This window comes from Bufo bufo, chromosome 9 (assembly GCF_905171765.1).
Source record: "Bufo bufo chromosome 9, aBufBuf1.1, whole genome shotgun sequence".
Lineage (NCBI taxonomy): Eukaryota > Metazoa > Chordata > Amphibia > Anura > Bufonidae > Bufo > Bufo bufo.
In genome coordinates this window covers 171,035,625-171,059,317 of record NC_053397.1, presented here as the reverse complement: position 1 = coordinate 171,059,317, position 23,693 = coordinate 171,035,625, and the positions used below count along the sequence as shown (strand labels likewise).

Sequence of the window (23,693 nt, the reverse complement as noted above, 5' to 3'; positions counted from 1 at the left end):
CGTCTGCGCGCAATGAACGCGCATATGCGCATGCGCTACTTCCGCTCTGGCACGCCTGCGCACTGTCAACCAAGGGAGGCCGATAGACTAAAGTTTTTTGGCGCGTATTCTGTCAAGGCACGCCTGCGCAAGCGCACAGGAGCTAGGGAGATGCTGACTTACCGGCATGACACCTTGGGATATTATGACCCTACATCCCACCAGCATTCCACCGGGCGTTCTAAAGTAAGTGCTGATTAGCTGATTTGAAAGGATGCCTTACCCTATATCATTTTAACATTGTTGTGATTTGTTATGACATGTGTGGTAGCCCCTCCTACAAGGAGGATATTTAAGCCTGGTAATGCGTTATTGTCAGTTGCTTGAAAAAGACCGCTCTGGTCGAAACGTCGCATGAATTTGATGGAATAAAGGATACAAAAGAGACGAGAGAGTGCTGCGGTTTCTTTGATCTATAGATGTCCTATTCTTGTCCGTTTTGCGGACAAGAATAGGCATTTCTACAATGGGCCGCCTGGTCCGCTCCGCAAATTGCGGAAGGCACACGGGCGGCTTCCGTGTTTTGCGGATCCGCAATTTGCGGACCGCAAAAAACTGAACGGTCGTGTGCATGAGGCCTTAGTAAATCTCTCTCTCTCTCTAGGTCTAAAATCAGCCTTCACTTCATACACAGGAATTGAGATTCACAGACATGCGAAGCACCTTCCTAACGCTAACCATGCAATCGTCAGTTCCCAGAAAATGGAACTGGTGTTAATACACTGACAGAAGGCTCCTACATGTGCAACTCCACTGCCCGTAGCTGTCATCAGTGTTGCAAATAGGAAGAGTTGAAATAGAGACTCAGAAGAGCAGCTGGTGGAAGAGGTAAGTCCGACTTGTGTCACCACTTCCTATGACTCTCCTTCTGCTTTTGCTCACAATTTATTCTATATACTTCCTTTTTCTACAGACACAACAGTGAACCCGCCGTGGCGTGCTAAGACAGTAGGACAGGTGAGAGATGGGAGCAGCATGGGTCTGTAGAGTTGTGTGCTTCAAGATGGGACCCAGGGGATAACTATTTGCAGGTCGTAGAGTTACACCATGTAAACTGCATTGTCCATGGCAGATTAGAAAGCTGATAATACGTCTTACTGTGTGCAATGTGTTAGAGATATGTGGTCGGGTACATTCCTGGCAGTTTTCAGGTCCCTATGAGGTAAGAGGAAGATTTCAGGCTAGCGTCCTGATGCCTCGCTACATGATTGCCACAATATATAGAAATCTGACATTTTTGAACGTGCAACTGCTGAACTCAAGTGTTTGCTCAAAATGTGCATCTGGACATTTCCCATAGAAAAATACATTTGCAGTAGATAAAATTGATTATCCATTTAGAAAACTATGATACATAATCCAGCAATATTAAGGTGCTGACAATTCTCTTTCCTGAGTGTCCCAGTAAGCTTCTATGATAGTTGGGGGTCTCAGTCCGTTTCTCTGATAGGTAGGGGTCCCAGTAAGACTACTTTCACACTTGAGTTGTTAATTCTGGCATTGAGATCCGGCAGAGGATTTCAATACTGGAATTAAATGGATCAAATGCGGTTGTGTGAACTCAAAATGAAACGGCACTAAATACATTGAAAGTCAATGGATGACGGATCCAGTTTTTTAGGCTCCTAATAAAACGGATCTGTCACCATTGATTTACATTGTTTTCAGTGACCAATTTTTTTCTGTTTTTTTGACAGGACACAAAACCGCAGCTCGCAGCAGTTATGTGTCCGGTCTCAAAACGGAATGCTGCCTGAACGGAAGACATCCTAATGCATCCTGAACGGATCTCTTTCCATTTAGAATACATGAGGACTAAACAGAAAAGTTTTTTTCCGGTATTGAGATCCTCTGCTGGATTTCAATACCGGAAAACAACAACGCAAGTGTGAAAGTAGCCTGAGCTTGTATTGTTGGTAGGGATCCCAGTAAGCTTGTCTTGTTGGTAGGGATCCCAGTAAGCTTGTCTTGTTGGTAGGGATCCCAGTAAGCTTATCTCATTGGTAGTAATCCCAGTAAGCTTGTCTTGTTGGTAGGGATCCCAGTAAGCTTGTCTTGTTGGTAGGGATCCCAGTAAGCTTGTCTTGTTGGTAGGGATCCCAGTAAGCTTATCTCATTGGTAATAATCCCAGTAAGCTTGTCTTGTTGGTAGGGATCCCAGTAAGCTTGTCTCATTGGTAGGAATCCCAGTAAGCTTGTCTTGTTGGCAGGGATCCCAGTAAGCTTGTCTCACAGCTGGCCTCTGATAGAACAGTACTATCCTTGTCCGTTATGTGGACAATAAGGCCTCTTGCACGCAAACGTTTTTTTTTTCCATTTCGTTATGTTTTTTGCATTCCGTATACATATTCTGTTTCTGTATTTCCGTTTGTCCGTTCCATTTAAAGATAGAACATGTCCTATTAGGCCTCTTGCACACGATCGTATGGCTTTTTCAGTATTTTGCAGTCCGCAAAAAATACGGATGACGTCCTTGTGCATTCCATTTTTTGCAGAACGGAACAGCTGGCCTCTGATAGAACAGTACTATTTTTGTCTGTTAGGCCTCATGCACACGACCGTTGTTCGTGTCCGCATCTGAGCCGCAGTTCTTGCGGCTCGGATGCGGACCCATTCACTTCAATGGCCCCGCAAAAAAAATATAACATGTCCTATTGTTGTCCGTTTTGCGGACAAGAATAGGCATTTCTACAATGGGTCGCCCGTTCCGTTCCGCAAATTGCGGAAGGCACACGGACGACTTCTGTTTTTTGCGGATCCGCGGTTTGCGGACACCAAAAACCGGAACGGTCGTGTGCATGAGGCCTTATGCGGACAATAATAGGACATGTTCTATTTTTGCGGCCTCTTTCAAACAACTTTTTTTTTTTTCGTTTTACGGGCCGTTTTTTGCGTTCCATAAACGGTTCGTATATGGAACCATTCATTTCAATGGTTCCGCAAAAAAAATAGAATGTACTCCGTATGCATTCCGTTTCCGTATTTCCGTTTTTCCGTTACGCTGAAAAATAGAACATGTCCTATTATTGCCCGCAAATCACGTTCCGTGGCTCCATTCAAGTCAATGAGTCCGCAAAAAAAATTGAACACATACGTATGTCTTCCGTATCTGTTCCATTTTTGCAGAACCATCTATTGAAAATTTTATGCCCAGCCCAATTTTTTCTATGTAATTACTGTATACTGTATATGCCATACGGAAAAACGGAACGGAAAAACGGAAAGGAAACGGAAACACAACGGAAACAAAAAACGGAACAACGGATCCGTTTAAAATGGGCCGCAAAACACAGAAAAAGCCATACGGTCGTGTGAAAGGGGCCTTACTGGGATGCCTACCATTTTTTTTGGTAAGCCTAAGCTTGTCTCGTAGGTAAACCGAAAAAAAAAAATGGTTGTGTGAAAGAGGTCTAAACTCAAAGATAGAAACTTCCTTCCAGCATCAGACCTTCAACTTCTCTGGACATAGACAAAAACACCGAACTGCCACGTGTGGGCACCTCTCATCCAACACACTCCTATAGGATAACAAGACGACGCACTGATAATAAAGCACTGGTGGTGATTAAAAGTAATCGAAGTGGTTTATTATACTCACAAACACTGTCTTTTTAATAGCATATCACAATACATAAGGCACTATTCGTCCTCCTACCCGACCCGAGTTTCGCTTTCACCCTTCGTCAGGGGTAGAACCTCTTGTTATCCTATAGGAGTGTGTTGGATGAGAGGTGCCCACACTTGGCAGTTCGGTGTTTTTGTAAATGTCCAGAGACGTGGAAGGTCTGATGCTGGAAGGAAGTTTCTATCTTTGAGGAAAAAGCAGCGCGGTCCAAACACAGAAACGCATGGACTATTTAATGTGAACTTGACCCACTTCACACTTGGACCTGCAGCGCTATAAATATAGGCAACGTATTTGAGTTCTTTCTATTTTATTTTTATCCCAGTAAAACTGTCTGATAGGTGGGGGTCCCAGTAAGCTTGCCTGATAGGTGGAAGTCTCTGTAAGTTTGCATAGCTCTCTCAGAAATTCCTATACAGTGCCTTGCAAAAGTATTCACCCCCCTTGACTTTTTTAATTTTTTGGTGCCTCACAACCTGGAATTAACATGGATTGTTTGAGGATTTGCATCATTTGATTTACAGAACATGCCCACAACTTTGAAGATGTTTTTTTTTTTTTTTATTGTGAAGCAAACAACAAATAGGACAAAATAACAGAAAAAGTCAATGTGCATAACTGTTCACCCCCCTAAAGTCAATACTTTGTAGAGCCACCTTTTGCGGCAACCATTGATCCAAGTTGTTTTGGATAAGTCTCTATGAGCAGTTGCTACATCTTACCACTGGGATTTTTGCCCATTCCTCCTTGCAAAACTGCCCCAGCTCCTTCAAGTTGGATGGTTTACGCTTGTGAACAGCAATCTTTAAGTCTGACCACAGATTTTCTATTGGATTGAGATCTGGTCTTTGACTCGGCCATTCCAATACATTTACATGTTTCCCCTTAAACCAGTCAAGTGTTGCTTTAGTAGTGTGTTTATGGTCATTGTCCTGCTGGAAGGTGAATCTCCGTCCTAGCCTCAAATCATGCACCGAGTGGTACAGGTTTTGCTCAAGAATATCCCTGTATTTAGCACCATCCATCTTTCCCTCAACTCTGACCAGTTTCCCAGTCCCATCCCCACAGCATGATGCTGCCACCACCATGTTTCACTGTGGGGATGGTGTTCTTTGGGTGATGTGTTGTGTTGGGTTTGCTCCAGACATAGCGTTTTCTTCGATGGCCAAAAAGTTCAATTTTTGTCTCATCGGACCAGAGCACCTTCCTCCATACATTTTGGGAGTCTCCCACATGCCACCCACTCACAACATGCCTTTTTGTTTTTAGCTGAAAGTAATGGCCACTCTGCCATAAAGCCCAACTCTATGGAGCGTACGGCTTATTGTCCTCCTATGTACAGATACTCTAGTCTCTGCTGTGGAACTCTGCAGCTCCTCCAGGGTTACCTTAGGTCTCTGTGCTGCCTCTCTGATTAATGCCCTCCTTGCCCGGTCTGTGAGTTTTGGTGGGTGGCCGTCTCTTGGCAGGTTTGCTCTTGTGCCATGTTCTTTCCATTTGGTTATGATAGATTTGATGGTGCTCCTGGGGATCATCAAAGATTTGGAAATTTTCTTATAACCTAACCCTGACTTGTACTTCTCAACAACATTGTTCCTTACTTGTTTGGAGAGTTCCTTGGTCTTCATGGCAGTGTTTGGTTACTAATGCCTCTTGCTCAGGTGTTGCACCCTCTGGGGCCTTTCAAAAAAGATGTGTATATATAATGACAGATCATGTGACACTTAGATTGTACATAGGTGGACATCATTTCACTAATTATGTGACTTCTAAAGGTAATCGGTTGCACCAGAACTTTTTATGGGCTTCCTAACAAAGGAGGTGAATACATCCGCACATGGCAATTTTCTGTTTTCTATTTCTAAACAATAGTTTTATTTATATATTTTTCTAATTTCACTTTACCAACTTAGACTATTGTGTTCTGATCCATCACAGAAAATTCAGATAAACAAAACATTGAACTTAAGACTTAAAGGGTTTCTGTCACCCCACAAAACTAATTTTATTTTTTTTGGATAGTTAGATTCCTTATAGGGCGATATAGGAGAATATAATAGTCTTACTTACTTTCATGCGGCCGATTCTTTATAAAACTAAGTTTTATAATATGTAAATGAGGGCTCTACCAGCAAGTAGGGCGTCTACTTGCTGGTAGCTGCTGCAGAAATCCGCCCCCTCGCCGTGTTGATTGACAGGGCCAGCCGTGATCTCCTCCTCCGGCCGGCCCTGTCAGTAATTCAAAAATCGCGCGCCTCTGGTCATTCGGCGCAGGCGCTCTGAGATGAGGAGGCTCACTCCCTCAGTGCGCCTGCGCCGATGACGTCTTCTCTTTCGGTGATGTCATCGGCGCAGGCGCACTGAGGGAGTGCTGAGGAGACGAGCCTCCTCATCTCAGAGCGCCTGCGCCGAATGACCAGAGGCGCGCGATTTTTGAATTACTGACAGGGCCGGCCGGAGGAGGAGATCACGGCTGGCCCTGTCAATCAAAACGGCGAGGGGGCGGATTTCTGCAGCAGCTACCAGCAAGTAGACGCCCTACTTGCTGGTAGAGCCCTAATTTACATATTATAAAACTTCGTTTTATAAAGAATCGGCCGCATGAAAGTAAGTAAGACTATTATATTCTCCTATATCGCCCTATAAGGAATCTAACTATCCAAAAAAAAAATAATGAGTTTTGTGGGGTGACAGAAACCCTTTAAGGCTGTAATGTAACAAAATCCGAAAAAAGTCAAGGGGGGTGAAAACTTTTGCAAGGCACTGCATATATATATATATATATATATATATATATACTTGAATGTAGAGAGCTGCAAATGTACAAATCTGATTACAGACCTTTAATAGGCTCTTCAGTTCTAACATTCACTAATTTGGGTCAATAACTTAAATCAGTGGCTTACCTAGAAAAGAGGGGGCCCTATGGCAAATATCGAATGTTTACTCCCACCATTATAGTGCTAAGATTTGCCAACCAGGATAGAAGCCTGTTTTTCACCAGCTTCCCACCTCCTTATTTGCTAATAATCGAGTTTCTTTGAAAATGGTGTCTCTCTCTCTCTCTCTCTGTCTCTCTCCAAAGGGCCCAACTGCAGCCTTATGTCTATCTTGCTATGTATGTGTTTGACTATAGGTTACATTATACCTTAAAAAAATTCTTCCCTAAGGACTTGTTCACATCAGCGTTGTGTTTTCAGTATTTCTGAGCAGAAAATGACAAAAAGAAAAAAAGCATGGATCGCACATCCACATGCCATGCATTGATCTAAAGCTTCTCAGCATAATTTATAACAGGGGCGTACATAGAAGTCACTGGGCCCCATAGAAATAATCCAAATTGGGTATCCATGCCCATTCATAGTCGTTCCTGGCCAGCAGCGTACTGATATATGAGGTATGAGGTAGAAATTACAGCTCGTACCTCACATATCAGTACACTGCTGCATATACTATACATCTGCACACACTGCATCTATTGTACTTTGTACCTCAAATATCAGTACACTGCTGTATATACTATATATCTGTACACTCTGTATCTATTATACCTCGTACCTCACATATCAGTAAACTGCTGTATATACTATACATCTGCACATACTGCATTTATTATACCTCGCACCTCAAATATCAGTACACTGCTGTATATACTACATATCTGTACACACTGCATCTGTTATACCTCGTACCTCACATATCAGTACACTGCTGTATATACTATACATCTGCACACACTGCATCTATTATACTGTACCTTGTACCTCACATATCAGTACACTGCTGGGTATACTACATACCTGTACACACTAAAAATGTGGAATGGGGTGCGTGGGGTGCAAATGAAGAGAAAGTAGGAGGAGCACCTCCTCTTACCACTCCATTCTAGTCTCAGTAGAGAGATCATTGTTCATGCTGTTGGGGGTTGAAGGAGCTTTGATGATGCTCTGCTTTGCAGCTCTTTTGCTAAATGTACAGGACCTGTGATGAAGATGATGATAATGTGATCCCAAGTCCTGGCAGATGCTTCTATCTAGCCAGGGAACTACACCATGCTCTGTGCAGTTCCCTTACTAGATGTACAGGACCTGTGATCCTGAAGATCATGTCATCACAGGTCCTGGAAGATGCTCTTATCTAACCTAGGAACTACACCATTGTTTGTGCAGTTCCTTTACAAGATGTACAGGACCAGTGGTGACATCATCACATGACCTTTAGCGTTCTCCATCGATAGTGGGAATACTATACTGGAGCTGAGAGTAAAGAGTGTAATTAGGGGGCAGTGCCTATCCTCCACTGCGGGCCCCTTTTCCCCACAGGCCCCATAGCAGCTGCATCATCTGCCTCTATTGGAGGTATACCACTGACAGTACAATAGGTACTTTGTATACTTTTTGATTAAAAAAGCATAAGCCCACTCACTACGTCAAGGTGACCTCTTTCAAGTGGGTCTCTAGTCTAAAATGGAGCAATGCCACACGGTGACCACCAATGCCACATAACATAACCTGACAGGTCTCTCTGTTTTCCTCTTAACATGTTGTTGTTTGGCAGGATCTCACCTCTCCTCAGGTTCTGCTCGTTATCAGTCATGAGGCTCTATTTAGGTCTGCCTCACACTGCTGACCATGCGGTTGATATTTCCTGTTGGAGTTGCTAGAGCTTGTTTGTTTTGGATCTCCTTCTTCTCCAGACATCCCAAAGCTAAGTGCTTGTTGCCTTTTCTGTTTGTTTTTCGCTGGTGTGTTTTGTTCTAGGCCTCAGGGAGACGCGGGTTCCTTCATCTGGGAAAGAACCAGTTGTCTCGTCTCCTACTACCTAGCCTAGGGATCGTCAGTTTCAGCAGGCCCTAGGTATACGGTGTATGAGCATTTCTACCACCAGGATCTGCTCATACTGGCAGGAGTTAGGGAAAAGCCTTGGAATTACTAGGAGGTCACCATGCCTCTTCCTTAACTTTTGAGGCCTAGATTGTTGTCTATTTCTTTTGTGTGTATCGGGTGGTTTCCCCTTCCCCATTACACCTGACATTATCAACCGCCCAAAAAAATGTTATCCTTTTTTTTCTTCAGTGCAGTTATGGATACTGTTTCTGCACTGGTCGATCGTATGCAGGGGTTGTCTTTGGAGGTGGCTGACCTCCGCACGGCCGTTGCACAGTTTCAGATAACCAGGCTGCCCTGAACCTAAGGTCGCTCTCCCGGATAGGTTTTCCAGGGGAAGTGACAACTTTGTTCGGTTCAGGGAGTCGTGCAAATTATATTTTAGACTATGTCCTAACTCTTCTGGGGACGAGAGTCAAAGAGTGGGGATTATTATTTCATTACTGAAAGGTGACGATCAGTCTTGGGCTTTCTCTTTGCCAACCGGATCACAATCCCTCCGGTCGGTAGATTCATTTTTCAGAGCTCTGGGGCTTATCTACAATGACCCAGATTGGGTTTCCCCGGCCGAATCTAAGTTGCGTGGCTTGTGGCAGGGAGAGCATTCTGCAGAGTCCTATTGCTCTAAATTTAGGAGGTGGGCAACTGATACGGAATGGAATGACCCAGCTCTCCGTAGTCAATTCTGTCAAGGGCTGTCTGAGAACCTGAAGGACGCCTTGGCATTTCACGAAAATCCTGAATCATTGGAGGTGGTCATGTCTCTAGCTGTACGTATTGATAGACGCCTGAGGGAGAGATCTAAAGTTCCTCTCGCCCAGGACGTACTATCATATGGGGAAGTGGCTGCTTCTGACACTCTGGGTAAAGAGACACTCAAGCTCATGTCTGGTGATGAGCCAATGCAATTGGGGCAGGTAACTCCTGGACCAGGTGATAAAAACTTTAGGGTTAAGAAAATACTTTTTCGATGGTAAAGGAGGACATTTTGTAACGTATGTCCTTATATTAAACATCAAGGTGAAAAGGGAAAAAAAAAAGTCTAATGTGTTTAGTCCTCCTCTCTTGGTAGTGTGGGTGGGGAATCTGAGAATGTACTTTTGTCATTTACCGGTAGTACCAAATTTCTCCTGCCTGCCAAGGTAGCGCTAGACTCCAAAACTGTGTAAATGGAAGTATTTATTGACAGTGGGGCAGGGGTTAACCTAGTGGATCGTCAGTTTGTCCGTATGCATGGTTTGACAACAAGCGCATTAGACAAAGATATTTCTGTGTTTGCGATTGATTCTGTCCCTCTCTCTCAAAAGTGTCTGTCTCAAATGGTGCAGGACATTCACCTAAAGGTGGGAGATTATCATATTGAATCCATTTCATGTTTTGTGCTGGAGAGCTTGCCTGCTCCTCTGGTGCTAGGTTTACCATGGTTAACCAAACATAACCCTACCATCGATTGGCAAGCGAGACAGATTCTTGATTGGAGTGATTACTGCATTGACAACTGTCTCAGCACATCGCTTTCTGTTGTAACTACTAAAATGTTACCTTCCTTTCTTTCGGATTTTTCTGATGTATTCTCTGAGAGTGGAAACCAGGAGTTGCCTCCTCATCGGGAGTATTATTGCCCCGTCAACCTTATTCCCGGAGTTAGATTGCCAAAGTCTCGGTTGTATAATCTTTCTGAACCCGAAAGAGTAGATATGCGAGAGTATATGACAGAGAGTTTGGCTAAAGGTCATATTAGACGATCCAAATCACCAGTGGCTGCAGGGTTCTTCTTTGTTAAAAAAAAGCTTAATCGCATCACTGTCTGTGATCCCTATCCCCTTCCTTTGATCCCAGATTTATTCAATCAGATTGTCGGCGCCATGGTGTTCTCTAAATTGGATTTGAGGGTGGCATATAATCTGGTAAGAATCAAGTAAGGGGACGAATGGAAAACGGCCTTTAAAACTCCTGAGGGTCATTTTGAGAATCTGGTCATGCCTTTTGGTTTGACCTTGGTTTGACCAATGCTCCTGCTGTTTTTCAACACTTCATCAATGACATCTTTCATCATCTGGTGGGCAGGTTTGTGGTAGTTTATCTGGATGATATTTTAATTTATTCCCCTGCTATGGAGACGCATAAGATTCACGTGAGACTGGTTTTACAGATTCTAAGAGAGAATAAATTGTATGCTTAGATGGAGAAGTGTGTGTTTGCGGTCCTGGAAGTACAATTCCTGGGGTACCTACTCTCATTTCGAGTTTTCGTAAGGATCCGGAAAAGTCTGTGCTGTGTTGGACTGAAGGCACTCATGCGATTTTTGGGGTTCATCAACTTCTACCGTAAATTTATCTTGAATTTCTCAACGGTTGTTAAACCATTAACTGATATGACTAAGAAAGGTGTGGATTTCTCAGTCTGGTCTGAAGAAGCATTACATGCTTTTTCAGAAATAAAGGAATGTTTTGCTTCTGTTCCTATTCTGGTGCAACCTGATGTGTCACAACCATTCATTGTGGAAGTTGACACATCAGAGGTAGGAGTTGGAGCAGTCTTGTCGCAGGGTCCTTCTCCTAGCAAATGGCGCCCTTGTGCTTTTTTCTCTAAAAAACTCTCTGAAAAAAATTATGATGTAGGTAATAGAAAGTTGCTCGCCATTAAGTTGGCTTTTGAGGAATGGCGTCATTTGGTTGGAAGGAGCGATTCATCCCATTACGGTAATTACTGATCACAAAAATCTGGCTTACCTGGAGTCGGCTAAACATCTGAACCCAAGGCAGGCCAGATGGTCATTGTTTTTTTACTAGATTTAATTTCATTATCACTTATCGCCCGGGGATTAAAAATATCAAAGCGGATGCTTTGTCGCGTAGCTTTCCTAGGGGGGGGGGGGGGGGGGGGGTGATTCAGAGGATCCTGGTCCGATATTGGCTGATGGGGTGGTTAGAGGCCCAGGGAGAGGCACCTGATTTCTGTCCTCCAGGAAAGTTGTTTGTCCCTTCGGAACTACGGCACAAGGTGTTTAAGGAACATCACGGTACTGTTCTTACAGGACACCCTGGGAGCAGATCCACTGTGGATCTCATTTCCCGGAGATTCTGGTGGCCAGGGTTACGTAAATGTGTTGAGGGCTATGTGGCAGCTTGTGAGACTTGTACGCGTGCCAAGGTGACTCATAATCGGCCTTCAAGATCTCCAATTCCCTTGACTTTCCCATCCCGACCCTGGACTCATTTGTCCATGGACTTTATCACAGATTTGCCTAATTCCTCTGGGAAAACTGTGATTCTGGTGGTTGTTGACCGCTTCAGCAAGATGGCACACTTTATAGCTTTATCAGGTTTACCTAATGCCAAAACTCTCACTCAAGTGTTTATCGATAACATCGTGAAACTACACAGCATTCCCTCTGATGTGGTGTCTGATAGAGGGACTCAATTTGTTTCCAGATTCTGGAAGGCATTCTGTACTCACCTGGGGGTCCAATTGTCCTTCTCTTCAGCCTTTCATCCTCAGTCGAACGGACAGACTGAGCGCACTAACCAGAATCTGGAGACTTATTTGAGATGTTTTGTCTTCATTTTTGTCGTTGGCCGAGTTTGCCATAAATAACCGTAGACAGGAGTCCACTGGTAAGTCGCCGTTTTTTGGTGCATATGGGTTCCATCCGCAGTTTGGCACATTTTCTGGTACTGAGACTTCTGGTATACCTGAAGAGGAAAGATTCTCATCTTCATTGTCATCTATTTGGCAGAAGATTCAAAACAACTTAAAAAAAATGGGCAAGAAGTATAAACGTATGGCTGACAAAAGACATATGAGTGGTCCGGACCTGAGAGTGGGTGATTCTGTGTGGCTGTCCACAAGAAGCATTAAGTTGAAGGTACCCTCTTGGAAGTTGGGGCCAAGACTTATTGGGCCATACAAGATCTCTGCCATTATTAATCCGGTTGCTTTTCCTCTTGAACTTCCGTAGGCTTTGAAAATTTATAATGTGTTTCACAGGTCATTGCTGAAAAGATATGTCGAACCTGCTGAACCATCCTCTTTGCCACCCCCTCCTGTCATGGTGGATGGTAACCTTGAGTTTCAGATTGCCAGGATACTGAACTCACATATTCTTTGTGGATCTCTTCACTAATACGTGCACTGGAAGGGTTACGGTCCAGAGGAAAGAATGTGGGTTCCTGCGACCGACATGAATTCCAGTCGCCTTGTGAAGGACTTTCACAGGGCGCATCCTGATAAGGTTGGTCCTGGGTGTCCGGAGGTCACCCGTAGAAGGGGGACTACTGTCACGGTCCCTCCCGTGACAGAGGTGAGAAGATCGGATAGACTTGCTGCACGTGAGGCTATCTGACAGGTCTCTCTGTTTTCCTCTTAGCATGTTGTTGTTTGGCAGGATCTCACATCTCCTCAGGTTCTGCTCGTTATCAGTGATGAGGCTCTATTTAGGTCCGCCTCACACTGCTGATTATGCGGTTGATATTTCCTGTTGGAGTTGCTAGAGCTTGTTTGTTTTGGATCTCCTGCTTCTCCAGACAACCCAAAGCTAAGTGCTTGTTGCCTTTTCTGTTTGTTGTTCGCTGGTGTGTTTTGTTCTAGGCCTCAGGGAGACGCGGGTTCCTTCATCTGGGAAAGAACCAGCTGTCTTGTCTCCTGCTACCTATCCTAGGAATTGTCAGTTTCAGCAGGGCCTAGGTATACGGCGTATGAGCATTTCTACTATCAGGATCTGCTCATACTGGCAGGAGTTAAGGAAATGCCTAGGGGTTACTAGGAGGTCACCATCCCTCTTCCTTAGCTTTTGAGGCCTAGACTGTTGTCTATTTCTTTTGTGTGTATCTGGTGTTTTCCCCTTCCCCATTACCTGTGACAGGTGGCTGCTGTTACTGTGGTACTGTGCCTGTGGTTTGGTGTAGCCCGGTGCCATGGGAGACTTAGTCTGACAGCAAAGGTGTTGCTGGGTTGCGTTTCATACACGTGTGTTCTGGCAGTGGTCATCTCGTGGTGCTGCACCATTTTAGATCAGGGACCCACACTAAGAGGTGGGTCACCTTGACGTTAGTCGGCTTATGCATTTTGATCAAAAAGTATACAAAGTATCTTATGTACCATTTAAAAATAAATTATACTGAGAACAATTAGATCAATGCATAGCATGTGGTTGTGCAATCCATGCTTTTTCTTTTAGTAAAAAAATAAATGGCTCCTTTTTTCCTCATTTCTTTTGAGCATCAGTTGAGCTCAGTTTGTGTGTGTTCCATCAGTTTCCTTTATTTTTGATGTAAGATAAAGGTCTGTCTGCTACAGACTAAAAAATAACAAAAAAATAACAAACATGACGGAAAGGAGCTTTCTGTTGTTTTTTTGGTTAACACTGAAGTCAATATTTGTATCCGTCATTCAGTCTGTCTTTTTCTTTTCATCCGACGGAACAGAAACACGGAAAACACAGTGCTAATGTGAACAAGCGCTTCAATGTAATCTTTGAGACTGGCACTGTATAGGCAGAATCTGGTTTGCAATACACATACCCACTCTTAGAAGTACCTCTCATCTTTGTACAATCTCTTCAGAAGACCGTTCTTATTGCAAATTCTTATAAACATTTTTATGAATTATACAGGTCTGCGGTCGTCCAGCTGATACCTGAAAATGTCCCTCCCTCGCCAGCTAAGGGATGAAAGGTATATGGTATATGACAGAAATGGATGATAAGATACAGCTTAAACGGAAAGTCCATCTTTTTATTACTGATCCAGTGCATCTAAAGTTAAGAAAATGAAGCAACTTTCCAAATAGTCGATTAAAAAATATCCAACCATTTTGTGTCTACAGCTCCTGTGTATATTTATGTGTCTCCATAATTACAGACTACAAACCCTGTTTGGTCTGATCCATCTCCTTTCCATGTGACCCCCTACTTCTTGCTAAATCAGATACAGGGAAAAAATAGAGTGAGGGCGTTTGCGAGGAGATGGGCGCGATTCAATTAGGTAGTACAACTTCAGGTGATGTGTAATTTATTGGCAAGGCGTTTTCCGTCTTCGAAATAGTGACTTTATCAGTCCTACTTCTTGCTAACCTACAAATGGTGGGGTGTAATGAAAAGATCAGATTACACAGGGTTGTTTCTAGTCTGCAACCATGGAAACACATAGCTCTGCAAAGGAGCTGTAGACAGAAAATGGTAAGGACATTTGCTACTTGCACAGTTATTTCATATGTTTTACATTTTAGATGCAATGGGGCAATAAAAGAGGTTGGAAATGTGGACCTAGCCTTTGAGATATATTCAAACTAGCTTTCAATTATACAATAATATAGCAATTTAATGTTAGGGATTATATATTGATTCTGGGGCACAATTGATAGATTTTCCTTTTTTTTTATGCCTTTAATTTATTTTATTTTTTTAACCAACTAGTGTTTCCCAGTACACTAAGGATCACAGAAACATAGAGTGGTGGAGACATTCGAAAATCATCACCTTGGACACCAAGAGAGCTTATCCCACCATTGGTAGCCAATGTTAGTTCCAAGGAGTTTTCTCATCAAAGAGATTTCTATGGCTATGGAAGCGTATTAGCAACGTATCACGTGTATGCTTACACAATGGAATAGGCTCTTACTAGTTAGTAGTTGGCCTTTATCTTTCGGGTGCAGGTTAGACAATCGCTGTTTGTGGTCGTACAGGCATATTTATCATCTGTTATTCATTTATGTTTCTGATTTTTACGTCCTTTCTTTATTGTACTAGTGACTTTGAGCAGCTTCCAGAAGACGTTGCTGTGTCTGCCCATATTGCTGATATAGAGGAGAGAAGTGGTTTCTCAGTGTACTACGTAAGCAGATGTAAATGTATATGGCAAAATTATTACTAGGTTATTACCCCTTTCAATCTAAAAACATAGAATTTATACTGTCTGCTCCAGCATATACCATTAATGTCCTCTGAGGCTTGCACCTATCTCAAGAACGGGACTTTGTTAAGGACCGTAGGGAATGAAGAGGTGGCCACGCATGCACTGCTCTCTATTCATTGTCATGAGAATTCCAAATATAGCCAAACATGCTTATTTGGCTATTTTCGGAACTCTCATAGATGTGAATGGAGAGAACTGTGCATGTGTGGACACCTGAAGAAGTCCATGCAGCAGACCTAAAGCTGGATAGACCTGAGATATAGGCCAGTGCGAGGACATTGTGCTGGGTGGAAAAAGGCTAGAAGACCACAAACATAAAGTGTATTCAAGAGTGGTAGGCCTTTTCATTCATACGATGATTAAAGGGGTTGTCTCACTTCAGCAAATGGCATTTATCATGTAGAGAAAGTTAATACAAGCCACTTTCTAATGTATTGCGATTGTCTATATTGCCGCCTATGGTGGCTTGATTAATTTCTTCATTATATACTGCTTGTTTCCATGGTTACGACCACCCTGGAATCCAGCAGTGGTGGCCGTGCTTGCACATTATAGGAAAATTCAAATCATCCCCCTTTCCAAAAATTAAAATACACAATTTAAAAAAATAACATTATGGGCATTGCTGCGAGCAAAAACATCTGTCAAAATATTTTTAAAAAAACTTAACCCATATAGTGAATGGCGTAATGGAAAAAAACAAAAAATAGGCCATTTGCCGTTTTTTCATCACTTTACCTCCGCAAAAAATTGAATAAAAAGTGATCAAAAAGTCATACACACCCCAAAATGGTATTAGCAACCACACGTCTCCGTAGGCATAACTATAAAAATGTTATGAGGGTCTGAATACGGCGAGGACAAGAAAAAAATTTTTTTTTTCAAAAGCTTTTTTTTTTCTGTATTAAAATGCAAGAAAAACTATACATGTGTGGTGGTGTGTGGCCATAATCGTACTGACCTGGATGAAGAGTACAAGTCAGTTTTACCACATAGTGAATGCCATAAGAACAAAACCCGTAACTGTGGCAGAATTGCTTTTTTTTTTCAAATTCCACCTGATTTGGAATAGACCTCTCTACCAGCTAGAGATGAGCGAAGTTTTGAAAAATTCTATTTGGCCGACCGCCAAACTTCGACAAGAAGTTTGATTCCTTCTAAATTAATTAGTCACGAATCAAGATAAATCTGGAATACCCAGGCAACTCTGCCTAATTATATTCATTCCACTTGGTGACCCAATCTTGAAGGTTTGAAAGTTAAAGTACCTTTACATGAGTAGATGATTGGTACGACTGAGGAACGAACGAATTGTTTCTTGGTGTAGTGAACGTTTCAACAGTGACCCTTTAGACATGCTGATTATCGATCACAAAATCATAATTTCGATCGCATATTCCATCATTTGTAAATTAGAAAGTTCCATTTGCACAAAGCAAACACACCCGTGGTGTAATTGTCTGTACCTCGTGTAAAGGTACCTTGAGGCACAGTAAGTCAATCTGTAATCTGTAAAACAATGGATTAACTATGAGTTTTGCAGCAGTTGAACAAGATGCATGCAACGATTACATGCATCCTGCAGTCTACCTATGCTCTCCCTACAGTCTCAAAAAACTCTCCCTATGATCTCCCTGCATTGTCCCTGCACTCTCCAATATTCTTTTTTAAACTCTTTTCAGCAACACTGTCCCTAGCACATGAACGCTTGCCACCAGTGATGGCCAGTTTGCAGTGTAAGAGCTTACCTGTGCATCGCCGGCCGGGTGAGTTTAACCTTACTAAAGATGGCAGCCCGCATGTGTTCGCTGGCGAACACTGCGAACTGGCCATCACTGCTTGCCACGTCTCTCCCTATGCTCAGCTCACAGTGAAATGGCAGAGACCGCATGGGATGAGGCTTTCATGACATCACCAAGGGGAGGGTTGCTGACAGTGGATTGGCAGGCTGCACGGCATTATGGGTGATCTCGCGTTCCCAGGCTTCTTACTGTCACTGTGTAACATGCGCACCTGCCAGTTTAGAAAAAAAACATTTGTTACCACGAAGTGCGAGGAAATTCAGATTCATGTCAAATCAAATTTTTCCTAAATTTTGGATCAAATTCCACTTTGGATGCTTCGATTGGCTCAGCACTAGTACCAGCACATGCCTCTAGTTTAATAAGTGGCAGCCTCCCTTAGATTCTGCAGATTCTTAAAGAATCATTGAAGCAAAGCTTCCAGAGCAGTTCCATATTATGGTGCTACGTGGAGAATCACACAGAGTCCATAGTAAGTGTACCAGTGTATAGCCTCTGTATGTAACAGCCCTGCCATGTGCATTTTGTGGTTGCAAAGATAAGTAAAGCATGGTGTCACCTGGTAGGTGATTTCAATCTCATTACTATTGTTGAGAGAATAGAAATATCCGAAGGGGTTCAATGACGCAGTACGACGCAATCGCCATTCCCTGTCATTGTGCCAGCTATTCAGAAAAGAAATGCGCTTCATAACAGCCAAATCAAATTTTTGTAAGCTTTGCTCATCTCTAGCCATTACTGTTTTCCCCAAGGCTGCTGGGTCACTGAAGGTCATTGTTTGTTGCTAAGTGAAGTTATTAGAGCTTGATCTTACACACAAGTGACCATGACCTTGGTGAGCAGTGCATCTCTGTCAGGTCATAAGCAATAATCCAAGTAGAAGCCTCATGAACTGAACACTTGAAAATATCATTAGTAATGTAGAAATTATTAGCGATGATCTACCACTTTCCATTTTGTTAATTTTCATTTTTCAATTTTGTTTTTTATCTAATATCACTTTCCAGACTTTTGTGATCGAGGTCAAAACAAAAGGTGGATCTAAGTATTTTATATACAGGAGATATAGCCAGTTCTTCACTCTGCACGCAAAGCTGGAAAACAATTATGGACCTGAAAATGGCATGGCACCTTATATTTGCACCTTTCCACCATTACCACGTAAGCAGCCTTGGTATTTTCCATGGTTTCAGAACATTCATTGAATGTCTAATTGAATCATTCCATCTCTTGGGAACTGACAGAGCAGTTCTTTATTTTCTGGCAAACAGCTGTGGTCAGTGCCATCTGTACCTTTAGCCAATGACCTGCGTTCCTCTGGAGCCTAATTTAACATTGATTTGATGTGTTAGCTGTTAGGTGTGCTGTGCCCAGTGTAATCTTTCTCATAACCTTGTCTTGCAGAAAAGATTTATGTTGGGAACAAAAAGGAAATTGCTGAGAGCCGCATAACTATCTTGAGTGCCTACATAAAGGTAAAGTTTGTGCAATCCATTTCTGAACATGTCCCCTGCACAGTGTCCTCCAAACTAACCAATCATTTATGGGGGTTGTCTGGTAGAGAAACCTCACTTTCAAATTCATTTTTAGAGAATTCTACAATGGGTTAATAGAGGGGCCCTCATCTATTAGCCAGAATGGAGAATGGCTTCAAAGAGGGTTTTATGGTATGGAGGACTCAGGACGCCATTGGATTACATGGACAGCCCATTGATTTCAGTCGATGCAATATAATATATAATCATTTCCTTTGTGATGGCACTGTCAGATTTTCTAGTCATTGAGGTTCCTGGTAAAGGATACCATACAGCCAGCTTATCATTGCGAGACCCTTCTAACAAAAAAAATATTTTTTTAAATAGGAGAACCCCTTTACGTTTCACGCAGAACATTTGTAGAATGGATGGTCCAGGGGGTGAACACACTACCTATAGACAAGGGGGCCCAGGGCTAAGTAAAACAATAGTACTACAGTCTGGTTGATCACACATCATGGTCTACACTCTCATCTGTGTCTTCCATTTGGCCTCCAAAGGACGCCTGTCCATTTTTCTTCCAGGAGAAAATAGTTGTCTTACGTTTGGCACATAGATAAGATTTCTGGGGAGCTAAGAATGAGAAGGTCTATGGCTAACACCCCACTATTATCAAATTATCAGCTAGAAAACAAGCAAAGGTCTACATAAAATGTTGGAGACCAAGTGGCTGCAACAGAGCCACTGGAGAGATGGGACCCTGCCCTAGTTGGACTTCCATATTCTTTGCTGTTGGGTGACAAGAACCTATGTAGGAACTGTAAAGGTTGACCCAAGAAATCGTAAAAAAAAAATGGTGATGGAGAGGGGGAAAAAAATCACCAGGTCTTTTTGTCGATATAAAAAGGGGGCTATGGTGCCCCCCCTCTTTTGTGTGTACAGCAGTGAAAGCATACTGTACAGGGGCCTCTGTCAGTGACTGCCCCTGATAAATGAGGGTAGGGGTATCATGTGACTTTATTAACTAGCGCAGTATATTCATAAAAGTACATAATCAGTCTCTAAATATACTTGATGGAACATCATCATCAGCATTATATCATTCACCTTGGTGTGGTGATGTAGAGTTGCCTCTTTATCGCTAGCTCAGACATTACCGTACTAGGGGGATGAACGAATCCATAAAATTAGGAGGAGGGATAGGTATTCCGCCATGTTTCTTGGTATGTATTTCTTCATTTCTCCACCCTCGCCATTTTTTGATTTTTATGGGCTTTATTTCTAGCAGACTAGAGGTATTAAAACTTTTCTTTTTTGCATTTCCTATCAATAATTCCTTTGTCCAAAATGGCTGCTTGCAGAGATCAATGGATTGTATGAAAATGTAGACTTATTATTGGTTTAAAGGGAATCTGTCACCAGGAGATTCGCTAGCTCAGCTGAATGTAATGATACCTTTCCCTTAGCGATCTGTTGCTTACTTTATTCTGGGAACAAAAATACTTTCAATTTATATGCAAATTAGCATTTAAGTGCACTGAGGGTGGGCACAAGCCTGTCTGTGCAGCATGGCTCCTACAGCTTCCTCTTCCAGCTTCTCCCACTCCTTCTTTAATAACAGGGCCAGCTTTCCATAGTCATCTCCCTTGGTCCTGTCAATCAAAGAGAGGGAGGGGCTGGTAGAGGAAGCAGAAAGAGCAAGGTTGCACAGAGAGGCTTGGGCCCAACCTCAGTGCACTTAACTACACATTTGCATATAGATTGAAAGTGTTTTTTCTCCAGAATGAAAGGAGCAACAGATTGCTAAGTGGCTCATAGACAAGTATGGCGCTGCTTTTGGATAAAAAAAAAAACTGAGCAATAAAGTAGTTTGTTGTAAAGGTTTCCACAACCACGTCTGAAAAGCCTTGCATTATCTATCTCATGTCTGCTCTACAGGCGCTTCTGAATTTACCTACCTGGATTCTATTAGATGAAGACCTTCGTTTGTTCTTCCACCAAACAGCAGATGACAGTGTGAGAATACCTCGAGCCTTGCGCAGGTTACGTCCACCTACCCGAAAAATGTATGATTTTCATTGTAAACTGCATATTTAGCATATCAGGTCTTTTTCAATAACTATGGTAGGGATAGAGTGAGGGTCCACAAGCTGGGGTTAGCGATGACATCATAACAGACACAGTGACATCATTTAAAGCAAATATGTACCCATAATAGGCTGTCCCAATAAGGGGAGGTCTGTTGTACTGTCAATCTTGCACAGAATTCATAATTATAAGTACTCTCCCCCACCCCCTCATTTACAGTTGTAGCCGAGCTAAACTTGATGGTTAACGCGTTAAAGGGGTTGTCCCACAAAAAGTATTCTATGGTTTACAAACCAACACCTGGATCTGAATACTTTTGTAATTGCATGTAATTAAAAATTTAACATAGCCACTAAGTTATTCAATAAAGTGTATCTGTATAGCGCCACCTACTGTTTGTCTTTTTCTTATTTATTTGTCCTTCTTACTGAGATGGCCGCACATGCTCAGTTTTATCCTTCAACTGCCTCCTGAGCTGTGATAGGGAGAGCTGAGACACGCCCCCTTAGCTCCAGCAGAAAAGACACTCCCCTTGAGCTTTCAGCTTCATATAAAAATAACAGAGCAATGAATGTGGAGATCTCTGGATCCATGTGAGGTACAGGGCTGGTTCTAGCTTTGTTAGAAATAGGTTGTTATGTACTATATGATTTCTGATTTTCATTTTTACATTAGTTATGGGATAACCCCTTTAAGTAAAAAATGGCACAGAAAGGTTAACTAACTCTTTCAATGTATTTCAATGGCTTTTTTCACAAGATGGCATGAGATAACACTGTAACGTGCTATCAGAGTTAGGCTTCTTTCACACTAGCGTTTTTTCTGGATCCGGCAGGGTTCAGCAAAAAAAAACTTCCGTTACTGATAATACAACCACCTGCATTGGTTATGAACGGATCCAGTTGTATTATCTTTAACATACCCAAGACGGATCCGTCCTGAACATCGTTAAAAGTCAATGGGGGACGGATCTGTTTTCTATTGTGTCAGAGAAAACGGATCCGTCCCCATTGACTTGCATTGATGGGTCATGACAGATCCTTTTTGCTACGCATCCCATGACGGAAAGAAAACTACAACATGTTGCGGTTTGCTCTCCGATATGGGAACGCAACCAAATGAAACGGAAAGCTTTTTGGAGCATTCACTTCTGTTCAGTTCAGTTTTGTCCCCATTCATAATGAATGGGGACAAAACGTGAAGCGTTTTTCTCCGGTATTGAGATCCTATGACGGATCTCAATACCGTAAAATAGAAACACTAGCGTGAAAATAGCCTTATCACGGTCAATTTTAGTTTGGCTACATCTGTACATGTATACACACGCTGGTGAGGGGAAGAAGAGGAGATGGGGGGAGCACTTCCCTCTTGAAGTATTATTATTGTTATTTTACTTATATAGCAGTGGCATATTCCGCAGCGCTTTACAGATATTATCATCACTTACTGTCCCCAAGGGAGATTACAATCTAAGTTCCCTCTCAGTATGTCTTTGGAGTGTGGGAGGAAACTGGAGGAAACCCACAGAAACACAGAGAGAACATACAAACTCCTTGCAGATGTTTTTCTTGGTCAGATCCAAACCTAGGACCCCACTGCTACCGACTGAGCCACCGTGCTGCCCAAACTCTTTGCTTGGTAAAATCGACCAACTCGAGTTATAAGGGAACAGCACTCTGTAATACAGCCAGGTCCATAAATATTGGGACATCGACACAATTCTAAGATTTCTGGCTCTATACACCACTACAATGGATTTGAAATGAAACAAACAAGATGCGTTTCAACTGCAGACTGTCAGCTTTAATTTGAGAGTATTTACATCCAAATCAGGTGAACGGTGTAGGAATTTCAACAGTTTGCATATGTGCCTCCCACTTGTTAAGGGACCAAAAGTAATGGGACAGAATAATAATCATTAACCAAACTTTAACTTTTTAATACTTGGTTGCAAATCCGTTGCAGTCAATTACAGCCTGAAGTCTGGAACGCATAGACATCACCAGATGCTGGGTTTCATCCCTGGTGATGCTCTGCCAGGCCTCTACTGCAACTATCTTCAGTTCCTGCTTGTTCTTGGGGCATTTTCCCTTCAGTTTTGTCTTCAGCAAGTGAAATGCATGCTCAATCGGATTCAGGTCAGGTGATTGACTTGGCCATTGCATAACATTCCACTTCTTTCCCTTAAAAAACTCTTTGGTTGCTTTTGCAGTATGCTTTGGGTCATTGTCCATCTGCACTGTGAAGCTCCGTCCAATGAGTTCTAAAGCATTTGGCTGAATATGAGCAGATAATATTGCCCGAAACACTTCAGAATTCATCCTGCTTTTGTCAGCAGTCACATCATCAATAAATACAAGAGAACCAGTTCCGCTACTATTTGTTGGTAACATGTGCCTTGTCATCTAATGTGATTTTATTTATATTCCTCACAAATGTGCATATTCTAAGCCTGTTAATTGTATTTGCTGTAATTTTCATGTTCACCAGCAGGTGGCAGTTTAGTACATTCCAGTTTAGCTCCCCCCTCTTTGAGCAGAGTGGGCTCGCCCATGTCCCGCCTCATGGGGAGAGAAGGAAGTTCAGTTAGTGTGCCAGCCACCCCGTCTAGGGGAAGGCTGTGCTGGTAGGAGCTCCCAGTTCTAGGGATCCCAACCCAGGATCGTTTCTCGGCTGAGACCCAAGATCACCATTCCCAGTCTGAGCCTTCAGCCTCAGCTGGTTGACAAGCAAGCAGCCCTCTCCAGAGCTCCGGGACAACCATTCCCTGTGAGCATAACTGTGAGTAACATCAAGCCAAATTACTCCTTAGCTAGTCAGTCCCATACACAGCAGAAGATAGACAGAGCAGAAGATATAGATTC

At 42.7% G+C, this 23,693-nt stretch overlaps 1 protein-coding gene across 1 annotated transcript in view; it reads left to right on the top strand.

Annotated features, from left to right (window-relative positions):
• Positions 1-921: 921 nt before the first annotated feature.
• Positions 922-23,693, top strand: part of NCF4 (neutrophil cytosolic factor 4) — a 43,078-nt gene continuing 20,306 nt past the window's right edge. Inside the window, exons 1-6 of the mRNA XM_040407264.1 lie at positions 922-996; positions 14,165-14,225; positions 15,299-15,383; positions 18,274-18,427; positions 18,671-18,741; positions 20,680-20,807. Of these exons, the coding sequence (XP_040263198.1) occupies positions 14,194-14,225; positions 15,299-15,383; positions 18,274-18,427; positions 18,671-18,741; positions 20,680-20,807 (470 nt within the window). The 5' untranslated portion in view covers positions 922-996; positions 14,165-14,193. The remainder of the gene's footprint in view (positions 997-14,164; positions 14,226-15,298; positions 15,384-18,273; positions 18,428-18,670; positions 18,742-20,679; positions 20,808-23,693) is intronic.